The sequence below is a fragment of the Culex quinquefasciatus genome, chromosome 1 (genome assembly GCF_015732765.1).
Source record: "Culex quinquefasciatus strain JHB chromosome 1, VPISU_Cqui_1.0_pri_paternal, whole genome shotgun sequence".
Taxonomy (NCBI): Eukaryota; Metazoa; Arthropoda; class Insecta; order Diptera; family Culicidae; genus Culex; species Culex quinquefasciatus.
In genome coordinates this window covers 110,739,799-110,756,877 of record NC_051861.1, presented here as the reverse complement: position 1 = coordinate 110,756,877, position 17,079 = coordinate 110,739,799, and the positions used below count along the sequence as shown (strand labels likewise).

General features: G+C 43.3%; 1 protein-coding gene across 1 annotated transcript; it reads left to right on the top strand.

Annotated features, from left to right (window-relative positions):
- Window positions 1–1,016: 1,016 nt before the first annotated feature.
- On the top strand, window positions 1,017–5,003 carry LOC119771098. The gene has a single exon (XM_038266488.1). The coding sequence runs from the start codon at window positions 1,017–1,019 to the stop codon at window positions 5,001–5,003; it is 3,987 nt and encodes a 1,328-aa protein (XP_038122416.1).
- The last annotated feature ends 12,076 nt before the right edge of the window (window positions 5,004–17,079 follow it).

The window sequence follows — 17,079 nt, the reverse complement described above, 5'->3', positions numbered from 1 at the left end:
CAGTTTCATGGATTGATCGCAGAAATTCATCATGCTAAGTCAATATTTTGCTGAATACTTTTTTCGGTATCAAACTGAGATACTTATTTTGACTAAGGTACTCAATTTTAAATGTAGGCAAAAGAAAATTCCAATAAATTTCATTTCGAACTTCTTGATTTTTAAAGCGACGATGCCCACGAAGTAGGTAGCAAAGCAAGTGAAATAAACGGGCGCATATGTAGATTGCAGCAAATTTTGAAAAAAACGTAAATGTTCAAAATGGCATATCTCCGAAAACGCAAAAAATCGCAGGTTGTAAATTTCAGCAATGTTAGATTATGATTCAATCTTTCAAGTGATCTTAGTTTCATGTTTAGCATCGGTTAGCAAAAAAAGTACTCGATTAACAAACACAAAAAAATAAGTTTTGTCAAAAAAATGCTTCAGTTATTCAATGTGTTGCGCTACTTGCGCATCCCTAGCACGCAAAACTGCTGCGGCGTTTTTGGCACACCCTGTGCGAAGCGCGCGCGAAGCCCCACACACACTAACACACGATATTTGTAACGACACACACGACAAACAAGAATAAACCAGCAGTCTCAAGTAGTAACCTTAGCAAACGGACGTCTTTCTTGCTTGCTCCCGAAATTGCTACTTGACCGCGAAAACCGATTTATACAGTCCACTCATCCGAAGGAACATTGGTCCTTACGGAACCGGATACGCGGGAAACCGGTGGAATCGTCGTGATTCCTTTTATCGCGTGAAAAAGTGCGATCGAAACATCCGCGATCGGATGTTGGTGACGCGGAAGTGCGCGTTGCTGCCGAAGAAAAAAGAGTAGCCTCCTCGGGGAACGGCGGAAGTGACCCGGGAAGTGCGATCCCGACGGAATTTGCCAGAAGGCGTTCCGATTTCGTGAAAAAAAAAAGTGAAATTTTCCGGAAAATTCGGTCGGCTTTGGTTGGCGTGGGTTGGGTTTGCAAATGGCGGACGGGCAGCAAGAAAAAAGTGTGTGAGCGAGATGGACGATGTCCACGCCGTTCCGGAAGAGTAAGAGAACACCGCGAACACCACCACTGTCTCCGTCGCCGTTGCCGACACCAACACTACCAAAGACTCCGTCGACGCCGCGAGTGAAGTCTGTGGCCGAACAAAAGTCGGAAAAGAAGAAGAAAGAAGAAAAGAGGAAGATGGAAGCGCAACTCAAGGCGCTAGTGAAGCAGAGAGAGGCAGTGCGTGGAAAGCTGCTTCGTGTGCGTGCGGCCTTGAGAGACAGCGAGGAGGAACCGAACCCGAACGTTCGAAACGTTCACTTCCTCCAGCTGCAGAAGCGGGCTTTGGAGAACATTTACGGCGAGTGCAATGAGGTGCAGAACAAAATCTACGCACTGCCGCTCTCTGAAGACCAAGACACAGTGCAAACCGAGAAGTATGTGGAGTTCGAGGGTGTCTTCAACGACGTGTCGCTGAAGTTGAGCACGCTGATCGATGTCGTGCCGAAGGCGGAACCAGCTGCCCCAGCGGCCGGAGCGCCGGTCCAGCAGCCAGCCCAGCCCTACCTCCCACCGCTGCAAGTGCCCTTGCCCAAATTCGATGGGTCGTACGAGAAGTGGTACGCGTTCAAGGCGCTGTTCACCACTCTGATGAACCGCTACCGACAAGAAGAGCCCGCCCTGAAACTCTACCACCTGCGGGACTGCCTCGTAGAGAAAGCAGCCGGAATCATCGACGACGAGATGATCAACAACGATTACGACGCCGCCTGGGCGCTCCTCACGTTGCGCTACGAGGACAAGCGGATCGTTGTGGACAAGCTCGTGGAGAAACTCTACGGTCTACCGAAGATCAGCCAGGAGGATGCTGCGGAGCTGCGGAAGGTGATCGACACCTGCACGAAGAACGTTGACGCCTTGAAGAACCAGGAACTACCGGTGGCTGGGCTCGGCGAGCAGATGCTGGTCAACCTCATCGTGGGCAAGATGGAGAAGAAGCTGCAGGTGTCCTGGGAGGCCAAGCAGAAGAAGAACGTGCTCTCGACCTACGCTGCGTTGATGGCGTTCCTGGAAGAGCAGTGTCGAATCTCCGAGAAGCTCGACACCAAAGTGAAACCTGTGAAGGAGAGTGCGAAGCCGAAGACGGCGGGAAGAAGCCACACGCTGGCAGTGAGTGATTCGAGAAACGAACTAAAGTGTCCAGTGTGCAAGGCCGCTCACGAACTGTGGAAGTGCGAAGCCTTTAAGAACAAAAGTGTCAGTGACAAGTACGAGATCCTGAAAAAGTGCGGCGCCTGCTTCAATTGCTTGATGAAAGGCCATCGAACCCGCGCGTGTTCGTCCGGCTCTTGTCGCCACTGTGGCAAGAAGCACCACAGCTCGCTCCATGAGGACAGTCCCAGCCAGGTCGCGAACAGTGCAGCTCCGACGACGCCAGCGTCCGAAGTGTCCCAGACGGTCAACACACCAGCAGCGGGAACGTCGACAACCCTGTGCGCGAGCGCTGCGAGCTCGGAGAAGCAAACCGTCCTCTCGACTGCCCTGGTTCTGGTTGACGGCCAGTGCAGCACTCCCATCCCGTGTCGTGTGCTACTCGACTCCGCCTCGCAGATGAATTTTGTGACCGAGCGCTTCGCGAACCTTCTCTCCCTGAAACTGATACCCGCTGACTTCACGGTCAGTGGTCTGAACGGCAACAAAACCCGGATTAGCCGTCGTCTGCGCGCGACCATCAGGTCTCGCCACGGAAACTTTGCTGCTGAACTGGACTTCCTGGTGACCCCACGAATCACTGGTGAGCTTCCGGTGAAATCCTTCGACGCCTCGGAGTGGCCCATCTCAAGCGAACTTGTGCTGGCCGACCCGGCGTTCAACAAACGAGGACGCGTCGATATGCTGATCGGCGCCGAATACTTTTGGAACCTGCTACTAGACGGCCGCTACGAACTCGGCCCCGACCGACCTGTGCTGAGGAACACCAAGCTGGGTTGGATTGCCGGAGGTGTGATTGCGAGCGATGCGACGGTCGTTGCGCGCACACTTTGCCAGACGTCTGAAGAAGAGCCGCTCATCGAGCTGCTGAAGAGCTTCTACAAGGTGGAGGCTTGCGACGAGATCCGCTCATCCCCGACGGCGGACGACGAGTTGTGTCTGGAGCACTTCCAGCGCACACACGAACGAACTGAGGAAGGGCGCTACGTGGTACGACACCCTTTCAACGAACGCAAGCGCGAGCTGGGAGACTCGCGTGAGATGGCGCTGCGGCGTTTTCTGGCTCTGGAGCGGAAACTGGACAAGCAGCCCGAACTGAAGGAGCAGTACTCGCAGTTCATCCGAGAGTACGAGCAACTCGGACACATGCGAGTGATCGAAGAAGCGCCGAACGAGGACCCGGGATCGGCGTTCTACCTGCCGCACCACTGCGTGCTGAGGCCCACGAGTACGACAACCAAGCTGCGGGTCGTGTTCGACGGGTCGGCGAAGACGTCCACGGGCGTCTCGATCAACGACGTTCTGAGGATCGGCCCAACAATCCAGAACGACCTGACGGCGATCCTGCTCCGATTCAGAGGCTTCCAGTTCGTCTTCACGCTCGACATCCCGAAGATGTTCCGGCAAGTGCGCGTCCATCCGGAAGACACAAGGTACCAGCGAATCTTTTGGAGGTACGACCGGAACGATTTTCTTACCGTTCGAGAGCTGCTCACGGTGACGTACGGCTTGGGACCCTCGCCGTTCCAAGCAACCATGGCTCTGAAACAAGCTGCAGCAGATCACGAAGACGAGTTCCCGAGGGCCGCCGAAGTGGTCGACAAGGGAACGTACATGGACGACGTACTGACGGGTGCCGATACGCTTGCTGAGGCGTGCGAACTCCAACGGGAGATGACCGGGCTCCTAGCGAAAGCCTGCTTCGGCGCCCACAAGTGGTGCGCGAACCACTCCGACCTCTTGCGAGAGGTCCCTGAAGAGCTGCGTGGCAATTCGTTCGAGGTCACCGACGACAGCTCTAAGACGATCGTGAAAACGCTGGGCGTTACGTGGAACCCGTTTGAGGACTTGTTCTCGGTGTCAGTGCCCGACTTCGACGACCTGGAAGAAGTGACTCGGAGGAAGCTTTTGAGTCAGCTGGCCAAGATCTTCGACCCCTTGGGATTCTTCGGCCCAGTCATTACTTACGCGAAGCTGTTCCTGCGAGAAGTTGGCGAGCTGCACATCGAGTGGGATGACCCGGTCCCAACAGACATCGGCGAGAAGTGGCGGAGCTTCCGCATCGAGTTGACCGCGCTGAGAGAAGTGCGACTGCCGAGATGGATCTCCTGGAAAGGCGCGCTCAAGCTTGAACTGCACGGGTACGCGGACGCATCTGATCTGGCTTACGGTGCGTGCATCTACGTGAAGGGCTTCTTCGCGAACGAGGAGACCGAGATGAGATTGATCTGCAGCAAGTCTCGAATCCTGCCCAAGAAACGGAAGCCCAAGGAGAAGGCCGTCAAGCACCACCTGAAGCGGATTGTCGGCGAGCGAAAGTTGTCCTACGAGGAACTCTACACCACGCTGACCCAGATCGAAGCTGTTTTGAACTCGCGGCCTCTAGTGCCGAGCTCGGACGACCCGTCGGACTACACCGCGATCACGCCAGCGCACTTCTTGATCGGACGCGAGATGCAGGCCGTGCCAGAACCAGACTACTCGCACCTGAAGGAGAACCGACTGTCGCGATGGCAGCTGGTGCAGACCATGCTGCAGCACTTCGGGAGACGGTGGACAGCTGAATACCTGCCGGAGCTGCAAAACCGATCGAAGTGGCTGAAGACGAAGATCATCAAGGAGGGTTCGCTCGTGCTGCTCGTGGACCAGAACGCGCCACCTTTGCAGTGGCCCCTTGGACGGATCGTGACCGCGCACCCCGGAGAGGACGGCGTGACTCGCGTCGTTACGGTGCGCATGGCGAATGGAGCGGAGTTCAAGCGTGCGGTGACCGAGGTGTGTTTGCTGCCGTTGGACGAGGACGAGGATTGAAATACGATTTCAACGCGGGAGAGGATGTTGCGCTACTTGCGCATCCCTAGCACGCAAAACTGCTGCGGCGTTTTTGGCACACCCTGTGCGAAGCGCGCGCGAAGCCCCACACACACTAACACACGATATTTGTAACGACACACACGACAAACAAGAATAAACCAGCAGTCTCAAGTAGTTAACTTAGCAAACGGACGCGTTTTGTCTTTGCTCCCGAACTTTTCTACTTGACCGCGAAAACCGATTTATACAGTCCACTCATCCGAAGGAACACAATGAAAACTTCAGTTTTTGGTTTGAAAACAACATTTTATCTATTAATAGTTTCAAAGCTTATCTCATTACCTTTCCAACGATGTATAATTGTCCTAATAAAATATTTAAAATGGCTGAGCTTTGTTAAAATTAAACAATCAGGCTTTTTTACGAAAAACGCTAGTTTTTTACTCCATTTTTTTACTTTCAGCTTGCGTATCTCCGTAATGAACAAACTTAGAGCACAGACAAACAGACGGGACACTCGAGTGCCGAACCATCGTCCTCCAAAAACGGTTATTTCAAATTCAATTTTGTTTCGGCATCCACTCACCCGGCGCTGATGGCGCTGCTGTCGTGACAGCTCGCCCGTCTTTTCTCAGTGTGTGTGATGCGTGTTTTTTTTTTAAGTTGAGCGTGAGCACGTGTGAGGCAGCAAATGAAAAAAAAAACAGCTCTCCACCTCGAGTGCATCCAGTTCAACCCGCCGGAAGGTCGCTTCATCTGTGGAGAGTTCGAATCCGGCCGAATGCACCTGAACGACGATAGCCAGCGGTCCCGGACGTAGTGTTCCGGCGGAAACACGAGTAAACGGAGATTTACGGGCACTCCTTCGACACGCACGACTTTGGGTGTATCAATCGGAGGCGAATCTACCTCACGAGGGCGACTCGGACCGGAAGCGGTCGAACATGATGGAGTAGTACAACGAGGCAGAACGAGTGCGAACCGTGCCGAAAACCTGAAGTAGCACACTCTTGCTTTTACCCCACTATTAACCAGATAGGCCTGTTCCACTGCCTTCCGAAGCAGGGATGCCACATTTTAAGATTTTCGAGCACAGGCTCAATGCTCAAACGTATTGTTTTGCCATGTTATTCGATGATTTTCAATTAAATGAATTACTCACGAAAAAGATAACAATGTTTTGCTTCTTTTGCCAAAAACAGATTTGTAAAATATTATTTTGCCATCAAGTTAAACTCATTTGTGTTTTTGTGATGTGCCCGAAAATCTTCAAAATCTGGCATGCCTGTTCCGAAGTCGAGGCTGCTGCTGAGGCGCAACCTGCTTATCCTTCGTGGACTGCTGCTCAGATTGCTGCTGCTGGTCGTCCTTTTGGCATTTTGACGATGCGTCGATCGTGAGCGCCATTCTTCGCGACTTTTTTCGTCTCATTCGGCCCTTTTGGTTTTGTTCGCTGGCAACTTAATTGCGCCGTGGACACGTTCCCCGCAAATGTTTCCAAACGCCCATCGTGGGGATCAATTCCGTTAGTTTTGAATTGAATTTTCCTATTCCGGCGGCCACTACTAGTGTTTTCGTGAACGGGATATCTGGTGTCAGGTGTACACACAAAAAAAATATTACGGTAATGACAAAAATATTTTACTCTTGAAATAAAAAGTGGGTAAAATTTGCTAAATTAAAAGTTTTTTTCTTGTTTTAAAAACGAAAACTTTTATTGCTGAAGTATTTGAAAATCTCACTACCAACTGATTTAAAAGTGTTAACTTTTAACACGACTGGATAATTTCTTTCATTTCTCGGTATAACCGTTCTCGTATAACCGTGTTCCTAAGTCCCAAATGTAAACAAACTTTTTGGTAGTTCCGGTGGTGATTCCACGACGCGAAGTCGAACGCGGCCGCAGCCAGAACACGGACGAGGATACCTTCGTGAGCCAAAGCGGCAGCAGCGGAACGCCTTGAAGGTGGCTGATGCGGGTGCAGGACGAGGTCGGAGAGTTTAGGGTAAAGTTGGTTTTCTAAAAGGACAGGGCTATAGCTTCCTACAGAACCTGCAGCTGTTTCACAACAGGAATGCATTAGAAGGAATCTTGGATGTTTTGTGGGTTTTGTGATTGATTTTATTTGTTTTTGCAGGACGCCGTTGATGTGGTTGCCGAAGATCACAGGTCGAGATGTGGATTTGCACCGATTGTTTTCGATGGTGGTGACCCGGGGTGGTTGGTTGAAGGTCAATTCCCGCAAGGACTGGGACGAGATTATCGAGGAGATGGCGCTGCAGAAGAGGAAGAGATTGACAACAACAGAACAGAAGCGGCATAATTGAAGGTAGTCAGCAGCGCTATGTTCCGGAAGTGATGAGGGGACAGTGTGGGATGTTCTGCGAGTTGTATAAGTATCCCGAGTACGATGAGCTGATTTTGTCGTTGTTGACGAACGAGCAAGACATCTCGATCAACGTTTGCATGCTGATGGCCAACGAGAGCAAACAAACGCTAAAGGTGGATTGATGTCCGAAGCTGATTACGGTTCTGTTGGCGCACGGCACCGGAGTTTTCAACCATTTCTCGCTGCGTAACATGTTTGACGAGTATTACGCAAACATCCGGAAGAACAGTCGGTACCGGTTCTGGAAGGACTGCCTGTACAAAAGGCCGCAGGTCCTGGAGCTGTCGTACTTGGATTACTTCCAGAACTTGGAATAAGATCCGAAGAAGTCACCGGTGAGTATTGAGAAAGCGTTCAGTGTCTAGCCAACTTCACTTACTTTCAAACTTTTTCAGCAACTCCTCGTCCGCGAACGCTCGACCCGCGACGGCGCAGCCGAATTAACTTGGACGACGAACTGGCAAAATCTGTATAATTCTCGAAGGAGGACGAAGTGTTGGAAAACGATTCCGGTTCCAAGGGCCTCATCAGCCTCAAGTACCGAATGCGCTTCCATAACCGGAAACTATCCGTTCAGGCGCTTAACTTCCCAGCCGGAAAACGTCGACTTCCCTTCCCGAATCAACAACCAATGGCCAACTCCTCCAAGCCTGTCCTGATGATGGCCGGCAACGCGACCACCCTGTTCTCTACATCGCTGTCGCGCGTCGAAACGTCCGTCCGAAACCGTCCAGCCTGGGGTCTTCGGAAGTGACCGGTGGCAACCTGTTTTGAACTTTTAAAAATAAATATAAAAATCAAGCTTATTTTTCTGGAATTATCACTGTAGTATTAAATGTAGTTTTTTCTTGCCATAAAAGGTTTCCTTTCAAATTAAAAGTAGTTTGTTCAAGTTGTCAAGTTTTTCCCATGACTCCGATCCTTTATTCTCCATGTATCCAAATCCCCTCCTGAAAGTTTTGTTCCTGATGCAGTAAAAAGTAATTCGCCACGAGGAAATGACGTCAACGAGTGATGTTCTACCCTTACATCGCAGTCGGTCCGTAGGCAACGCTAACGCTAGTCATCCGTTGCTGAGTAACTGGACACAGCCGCAGGGGAAATCCGGCCCGGTGTGGCCGGTCGCCTGGCCTGCAACGCGTCCTGCGGCCACTCCGTAGGGGTGCGTTGGACGTAGCAGGTCAGTGGTCACTCCGTAGGGGCGAGCCTAACCCCCGAGCAAGTGGAGGCCACCGGCGGCTGAATCGACTATTTTGGAAGGAGCTAGCAGCTGGAGGTTCGGCGGTGGAGCTGACGTTGTTGCTGTTGTATGCTGTGATGCTGCAAATGCTGGTTTCGAATGCTGAAAGAATGCTGAGTGAAGAATTAGAGCAACTCAAATCGAACTATGAATTCTGCAAACGCTTTTAGTAGTAAGTATTTTATCTCGAATGTAGTTTTAAATCTTAGTTTTTGGGTTAGTTTAGTAAGTTCTCTGCGATGTTCATCTTTTGATTTTGATAATGGATAATCTTCCGCCTAATAATGCCTCTGCAAACATATTTATTACCAAAGCTGTAGTTAACGCTATTTTTAATCAAAATAAGTTAAATATTTGTCATATTAATGTTCAAAGTTTATCTGCTAGAAGTTTTAGCAAATTTGAAGAGTTGAAGTTGACTTTCACGCAAAGTAAAGCGGATATTATCTGTTTTACTGAAACCTGGCTTGATAATTCCATAACGGATTCAATGATCTGCATAGAAGGTTATCAACTAATTCGAAATGATCGTAACCGCCGTGGTGGTGGTATTTGTGTTTATTTTAGGAAAGGTCTTCAATGCAGAATTCTTGAAAAATCGTCAAATGACCCAATCCCTCCCAATCGTAGCACCGAATTTTTAATTCTTGATTTCATGTGTAGTAATGAACACTTCCTACTTGGTATTATCTACAACCCACCTCAATTAGACTGTGCTGATATATTACACAATCTGATTTCTAAATATCATTCCAAATACAAATCAACTTATTTCATCGGTGATTTTAATACTGATCCTTCCAAATCGAATACCAAATCGGTCCGTTTTTGTGAAATATTAGAAATTATGTCTTATTGCTGTATTAATGAAGAGCCTACTTTCTTTTATAACTCTGGTTGTTCGTTATTAGATCTTTTTCTTACAGATAACCCTGATTCGGTCTTAAAATTTAACCAAGTTTCTATGCCCGGAATCTCTAGGCACGATTTAATTTTGGCAACTATTGATTTCTCATTGAATCCTGATACAAATAGAGTTTGGTATCGTGATTACAATTTTGCTGATTTACCTGCAATTCAAAATGCGTTCTATAATACTAATTGGACTAATTACTTTGAAATCTCGGATTCTAACAGATTAGTTGATTTACTTAATGAACATCTGGTTTACTCTTTTAACGAATTTGTTCCGCTTAGACTAAGCAAAACTAAATCAAATCCTTGGTTTAGCAATACGATTCAGAGTGTTATGATTGATAGAGATATTGCATATAGAAACTGGAAGCACAGTAATTTAGATACAGACCACTCACTCTACAAGACTCTCAGAAATCGTGTAAATCTGTTGATAAAAAATGCTAAATCTAACCACCTTAAACAAAGAATTAACCTTTCTGCTCCCAGTAAACTGCTCTGGAGGAATATTAAAAACCTTGGCGTCACCAAGAGTAATTCATCCTCGACAGTGTGTGATAGTTCTGCTAATGATATTAATCAATTTTTTACGTCTAACTTCACTCCGTCACAAGTCTATACTAGTATTCCCAATGCAAACCCAAATGGTTTTCACTTTAAACCCGTAGAAAATCATGAAATAATTAATGCAATTTTCTCTATTAGTTCCAATGCTGTTGGTCTTGACAATGTCCCCATAAAATTTATAAAAATTATGTTGCCTTTAATTTTACCGATGATTTTCCACCTATTTAATTCAATCATTATAAGTTCTGTTTTTCCCCAAGCTTGGAAGAGAGTCAAAGTAATACCAATTAAGAAAAAAGCTTCATCCTCTTGTGTTACAAATATGAGACCAATTAGTATCCTTAGCGCACTTTCGAAAGTTCTTGAAAAAATACTGAAAGCACAAATCCAGGGTTACATAAATGAATTTGATCTATTATCACCTTTCCAGTCTGGGTTTAGAAAGGATCATAGCACTGAAACAGCCCTTCTCAAAGTACATGATGATATTGCTTGCTGTGTTGATAAAAAAGGAGTTGCTATTTTACTTTTGGTAGACTTTGCCAAAGCATTCGATCGTGTCTCACATGCTAAACTTATTGATAAACTGATATCTATCTTTGGGTTTTCCCAACATGCTGCATCTCTAATTCAATCTTATTTATCAGAACGTAGTCAATGTGTCTATCACAATGACTGTTATTCGTTGTTCGAACTTATTCTCTCTGGTGTGCCACAAGGTTCCGTACTTGGTCCTCTTCTTTTTTCATTGTTTATTAATGATTTGCCATCAATTTTAGATCATTGTTTGGTACATTTATTTGCTGACGACGTTCAAATTTACTATTGTGCCAAGAAAAATTCAAATAATCTTCTAATTTCGAATGAAATCAACCATGATCTGGCCAAAGTTCATCATTGGTCCGAAAATAATTTTCTTCCTATTAATCCAAGTAAAACAAAAGCTCTTCTTATAAGTAATCTAAAAACTCCACCTTCCCCGCCTCCATTAGTTATGTCAGGTGAAAGAATAGAATTTTTTGAAAGCGCCAATAACCTTGGTATAATTTTTAAATCTAATCTGGACTGGAGCTCGCACATAAATGCACAAGTTGGAAAAGTATATGGAACACTTAAAAAGCTTAATCTAATTACCAAAAATTTCGATATAGCCACGAAGCTTAAATTGTTTAAAACGCTAATCTATCCTCATTTTATCTATGGAGATTTCGTTCTTTCCAACGCTTCAGTAGCTGCACTTGATAGACTCAGAGTTGCCCTGAATGCATGTGTTCGATATGTATATAATCTTTCAAGATATGATAGTGTTACAAACTACCAAAGTAATCTCTTAGGATGTCCGTTTTCCCAATTCATAAAATTTCGCTCTTCAGTTACACTTTTCAGAATAATTCATAGTAAAAAACCCAACTATCTTTTTACCAAACTAGTTCCTTTTCGTAATCAGAGAACGAATAATTTTATTATACCTAATCATTCCTCTGCTTATTATAATGGTTCACTGTTTGCAAGAGGCGTATCTACCTGGAATTCTCTACCTACAAACTTAAAATCATGTAGAAATATTCCTTGCTTCAAGAGACAATTGCTAAACTTACTCAACGATTAGGATTAACAAAACGCATTCGAGATAAAATAGTAATTATAAATAGTATTAGTGTTAAGGTTACGAAGCTGTGAATTTATCATACTGAATCAAGATGTAATATTTTATAAGACTGTGTCTTACATTACATGAATAAACAATAATAATAATAATAATAAAAAGTAAAACACTTTTACCGATACAACGATTTTGTTCCAGAAATGCATGGTAGTATCAAAAACTTAAAAACTTTTAAATTAAAAAGTTTGAACTTTCTACGAATATTCACCAACGTGAACTTTTAATCCAACGAACGAACTTTTTAAATTTAGAGTATTTTTTCTTTGTGTTTAATGGTTCATGTTTTCGGTGAAGGAGGAATCTTATACGGAACATGCAAGCAACGGGGAGGACCAGTGGTGTGGTCTCTGTCATTATGTTTGTTTTGCATCGCTGCAGGTGCTGCCGCATGATTTGCCTCATGAGGTTCTGCCATTGGAAACGGAACCGACCGTGGAACCGACCCACCGTCATTTTCGGCCGTCAGTCTTGATTTATTTATTTTGATTTTGTTACTGATGATCAGCAACAACAAAATTAGTTTGAAACAGCTGTTAATGTTTACAATCGTTAAGGATTGATTGTCTCACGCATACACTGACATGACATGACAGTAATGGGTTTGTATTGGTGTGTTTGGGCTGCACTTCGGCATAAGCTCACCAGGCAGCGCTGGCGTCGTCGTGATTTGGTGGTTTGATTAAGGACGATGGATTTCAAAAATAATTTGTATGGAGAGTCACGTCTGTTTGTCTGTGCTTAGAGCTTTCAAAATTTGGATTTTTCTTAGTTAGGGCATCTCCACCGCAGAGATCTAATTGCGTGGCAAACCTATCGGTTGGATCCCCAGTTTTAGCTTTGCTCCGTAGCTAATACACGTTTTCGCACCGCTGGGAGCTAATTTGGCTACCGAATCAAGCCCACCGCGGGGATCTAATTTATTTATTTTCCAATTTTAGCCGTTTTGTTGATCAAAATCAATGAAACTATGTTCTAGTATGATAGAACATGCTTTCAATTGCATTATATGTCCTAATTGTTTGCTTACATCAATAAAATATCATTTTCAAATTTTAAAAAGAGTTCATCCGATTTGCTCCCGACATGTTTGCACCCCAACTTTCGCACCGCGGGTAGCAAAGCTAATGCTAAATTAGCCTTCGAGTTCATTCAGGGAAGAAAAAGTTCATCGGGGATCCGTCGAGTAGCCAAGATAGGTGCTCGAGAAGTCCCCGAGCTGCCAGTGGCTAATTTTTTCAGCGATTTTTTGAATTATTTTTATTTGTTTTGGTTGAAGATGCATTTATTTTGAATATCAAATTTGAATGAATATTAAAGAAATCAGTAATTGAGTTCAAAACAATTTTATTAAATTGAAAAATTAAGGAATTTATATTTTTTTTAAAAAACATAATCAACCACATATATTAATATAAGCAAGTCATCACCGAAAATTTAAACATGAATGTTCAAAATTTAAAAATAACTAAACTGATTTGAACATTTTTAAATTATGTATAAAATTCAAATATATATCAAGCGAAACAATGTAATTGGGCCAATGTGAGTTTGTAAACAAAGGGTGTATTTTGCTCACGTCAGTGAGGAGTAAGAAAAAATTACGAATACGTTTATTTTTATTATTTATTTTTTCATTTCATTTAAAAATATGTTGAATGGTTGTACCGTAAAGGCTGATACGCAGATCCGAAGGAACGCAAAACTCCATATAAAAAAACGCCCAAGAAACGGTCAAGGAAAGGGTCACGAAAAGATTTTTCGTACGCATCATAAACGAAAAGTGGCGTTTGACGTTTCTTCGCGCGGTGCTTGTTTATATTGCATGAAAAAATCGAAGAATTGGAATTTTCATTTTTAAAAATCTTGTATTCGATATAATAATATTTAAAATCCCCGCCGAATCAGAATGCAGAATTTTGAAATTAAAAGGACAGATATAGTTTTTTGGTCGAAATGGAGTAAAAAAAGAAGTTGTCTTTAGCTGTCGGCCACTATTGCTAGTACCAATCAGCAACCTCTGGATTGTGAGTCCAGTGCGCTGTCAAATTGATCCACACGGACGGAATCGAAATTAAGTAAAATTTACAAATTTACGAAAAACCCGAAATTCTAACATTCAAAAACACAATTTTTATCAAAAATAAAAAAATGAATTCAAAATCAGGAATTTGAAAATTTTAGAAATTGAGAACTTAAGAATTTGGGAATTTAAGAATTTAAGAATTTGGGAATTTAAGAATTTGGGAATTTAAGAATTTAAGAATTTAAGAATTTAAGAATTTAAGAATTTAAGAATTTAAGAATTTAAGAATTTAAGAATTTAAGAATTTAAGAATTTAAGAATTTAAGAATTTAAGAATTTAAGAATTTAAGAATTTAAGAATTTAAGAATTTAAAATTTAAGAATTTAAGAATTTAAGAATTTAAGAATTTAAGAATTTAAGAATTTAAGAATTTAAGAATTTAAGAATTTAAGAATTTAAGAATTTAAGAATTTAAGAATTTAAGAATTTAAGAATTTAAGAATTTAAGAATTTAAGAATTTAAGAATTTAAGAATTTAAGAATTTAAGAATTTAAGAATTTAAGAATTTAAGAATTTAAGAATTTAAGAATTTAAGAATTTAAGAATTTAAGAATTTAAGAATTTAAGAATTTAAGAATTTAAGAATTTAAGAATTTAAGAATTTAAGAATTTAAGAATTTAAGAATTTAAGAATTTAAGAATTTAAGAATTTAAGAATTTAAGAATTTAAGAATTTAAGAATTTAAGAATTTAAGAATTTAAGAATTTAAGAATTTAAGAATTTAAGAATTTAAGAATTTAAGAATTTAAGAATTTAAGAATTTAAGAATTTAAGAATTTAAGAATTTAAGAATTTAAGAATTTAAGAATTTAAGAATTTAAGAATTTAAGAATTTAAGAATTGAAGATCAGACTTGGGTACTAAAGCCCTATGTAAATTTTTATCTACAACGGTTAAAAACACGATTAAAAACCATTTCTGATCACTTTTTTCATTTTTTTTTGACAAGACAAAATTTTTTCGATGGATCAATTATGGTCCCCTTGGAACGAGCTGTCAAGTAGGAGCTTTTCTGTCAAGGACCGCGAGGTTAATTTTTCAAAATGGATTTAAAAATCCATTTTAAATTCTTTGTGGTTGTATTCAGAAAAATAAGCTTTATCGCTGTAAACAATAATATCAGCAATCTAAGCTTCATTTTAGGACCCAATTGTGCTCGGATCGCTCGTTTTCAAATCCGTATAGGCTTATTTAAAATGTTTTGCTTGAATTTTGCTTTTTACTCAATACAAATGACTTGTCTCTTGCATGTCCGGCAGTAGATCGACAATGCGTTGACCAAAATTAATTAACACAGCCCCAATCTAACCTAAAAAAACAAAACTGCATCACCCCAGGTTACCAAAAGTCATTTTTCATGCGTAAACTTGCAGCACGGGAGGGAAAATATCTCCAAACTCGAAGATTTGAAATCGAAAAATCAATCATCACTCCTAATGTAAACATTTACTGACGTGAGCAGGATAAACTCTTTGTTTACAAACTCACATTGGCCCAATTACATTGTTTTGCTTGAAAAAACCATCCGTCAGACGATTTGCCCCCGGTAGATCCCGGAGCTAACCTGAGTTTTGTTTAGATTCGGATGAACACGGATGAACTCGAACCTAAATTAGCTATCGCACAAGTACCGCGGTGGGCTTGACGCGGGTGCCAAATTAGCTTTGCAACGCAATTAGGTCCCTGCGGTGGAGATGCCCTTAGAATGTTTACTTTCGAGAAAAAAATACCAAAAAGTCAAAGTAGTTATGTCACAGACATAACCGGAATGGCGTAGACTTACATAAAATTTAGATATGTGGACATGTGGGTTTTCCATATATTAATTTGAAGAATTAGCTATTGCTAATTGCGAGATAAAATCACGTTTCTCCAACGCTGTTAGTGACAGGAGATTATTGCCGCATAACTTCCGCAGGGTAAAAATCAGCAAGTTGAACTGAAATTATGCATTGATTTGGCTGTCAACTTGGTTTGTTTTGAATATTTTCCAAAAAGTCAGCTGAAAACTCAAGGCAACCTTTGACAACAGCCAAAAATTTGTTCTGCGGTTGTCATGCGGCTGTCATGCGGCCATTATCTTGCGGTCGTATCGCCGCGCGTGAACTCTAATTATTAACGCCCGCAGTAATATATCTCGACTTTTTTTTGAAAAGGTCCTATAAACAAAATTTTCACTTTTTGCTTTTTGGGTGTTTTTGAATACCCCTGACTCAAGGCGGTTCTAAAAACACCCAAAAAGCAAAAATTGAAAATTTTGTTTATAGGACCTTTTCAAAAAAAAGTCGAGATATATATTGGAAGGAACACCCATTCGAACGGCAAAGAGAGGAAAGAAAGAGACGAAGGAATTTTAGCGAGCCGAATGGGGGGAAGGGGAGAGGGGGCATAGGGGTTGGGGGCGAGAGCAGCCTCAGAAAGCTGTGCAATCCGTCGCCCCCGAAGACCAAAATTTGTTCCTGAAATTTAAAATTCAAATTAGCTCGCTGTCTCGTCCCGGGTGGGACGAGGGCAACTCTTTCAACACTAGAATTTGATGAGACGTAAATCTTTCAGAAGCGCTCGCCGCGAATGCGACGAGCTAGTTGGATGTCCTGATTGTTTCACAACCAAGGTTTGACCCACGAGAGGCTTTTCGGCGGAAGGCAGCAGGCGCGCGCCTCATCTTGTTGATGCCTCGTCTCGGGTGGGACGAGGGATGGGGATTGAAGCACCACCGAACCACAGCAACCACGAAAGATCCTAACGGTCCGGCCATCGAGAGGCAACTGGCTGACGGTGACGACGAGAAGGCGATGCGCGCTTCTTTTCCAGTTCTGGTCCCTCTCTCTCCTGCTGCTGCTGCTCTGGTCTCTCTCCTGCTGCTGCTGCTCTGGGCTGAGCTTTCCTGCTGCTGCTGCCGGTCCGACGTCTGAGACGTGAATGATGGAATGGGCTCTGGCGCACGTTCTTATGTATGATTTCGGCCCGCTACTTCCCCTCCTTTTTCGCGACCGACACTCGGTCGCGTTGCTCGGATGATTTTCCCCTCAAAATAGGTACTTGACATTCCCGTCCGTGAGTGGGAAGCGCTCATTTTGCTTGCAAAATCTCTGCATTTTGAAAACATTTTAAAACATTCAATTGTTTCAATAGTTAAACTATTTTGCCAACAATGAAAGTTATATAGCAAATTGCTGAATAATTTTCGAATCGAATGGCACATAAAT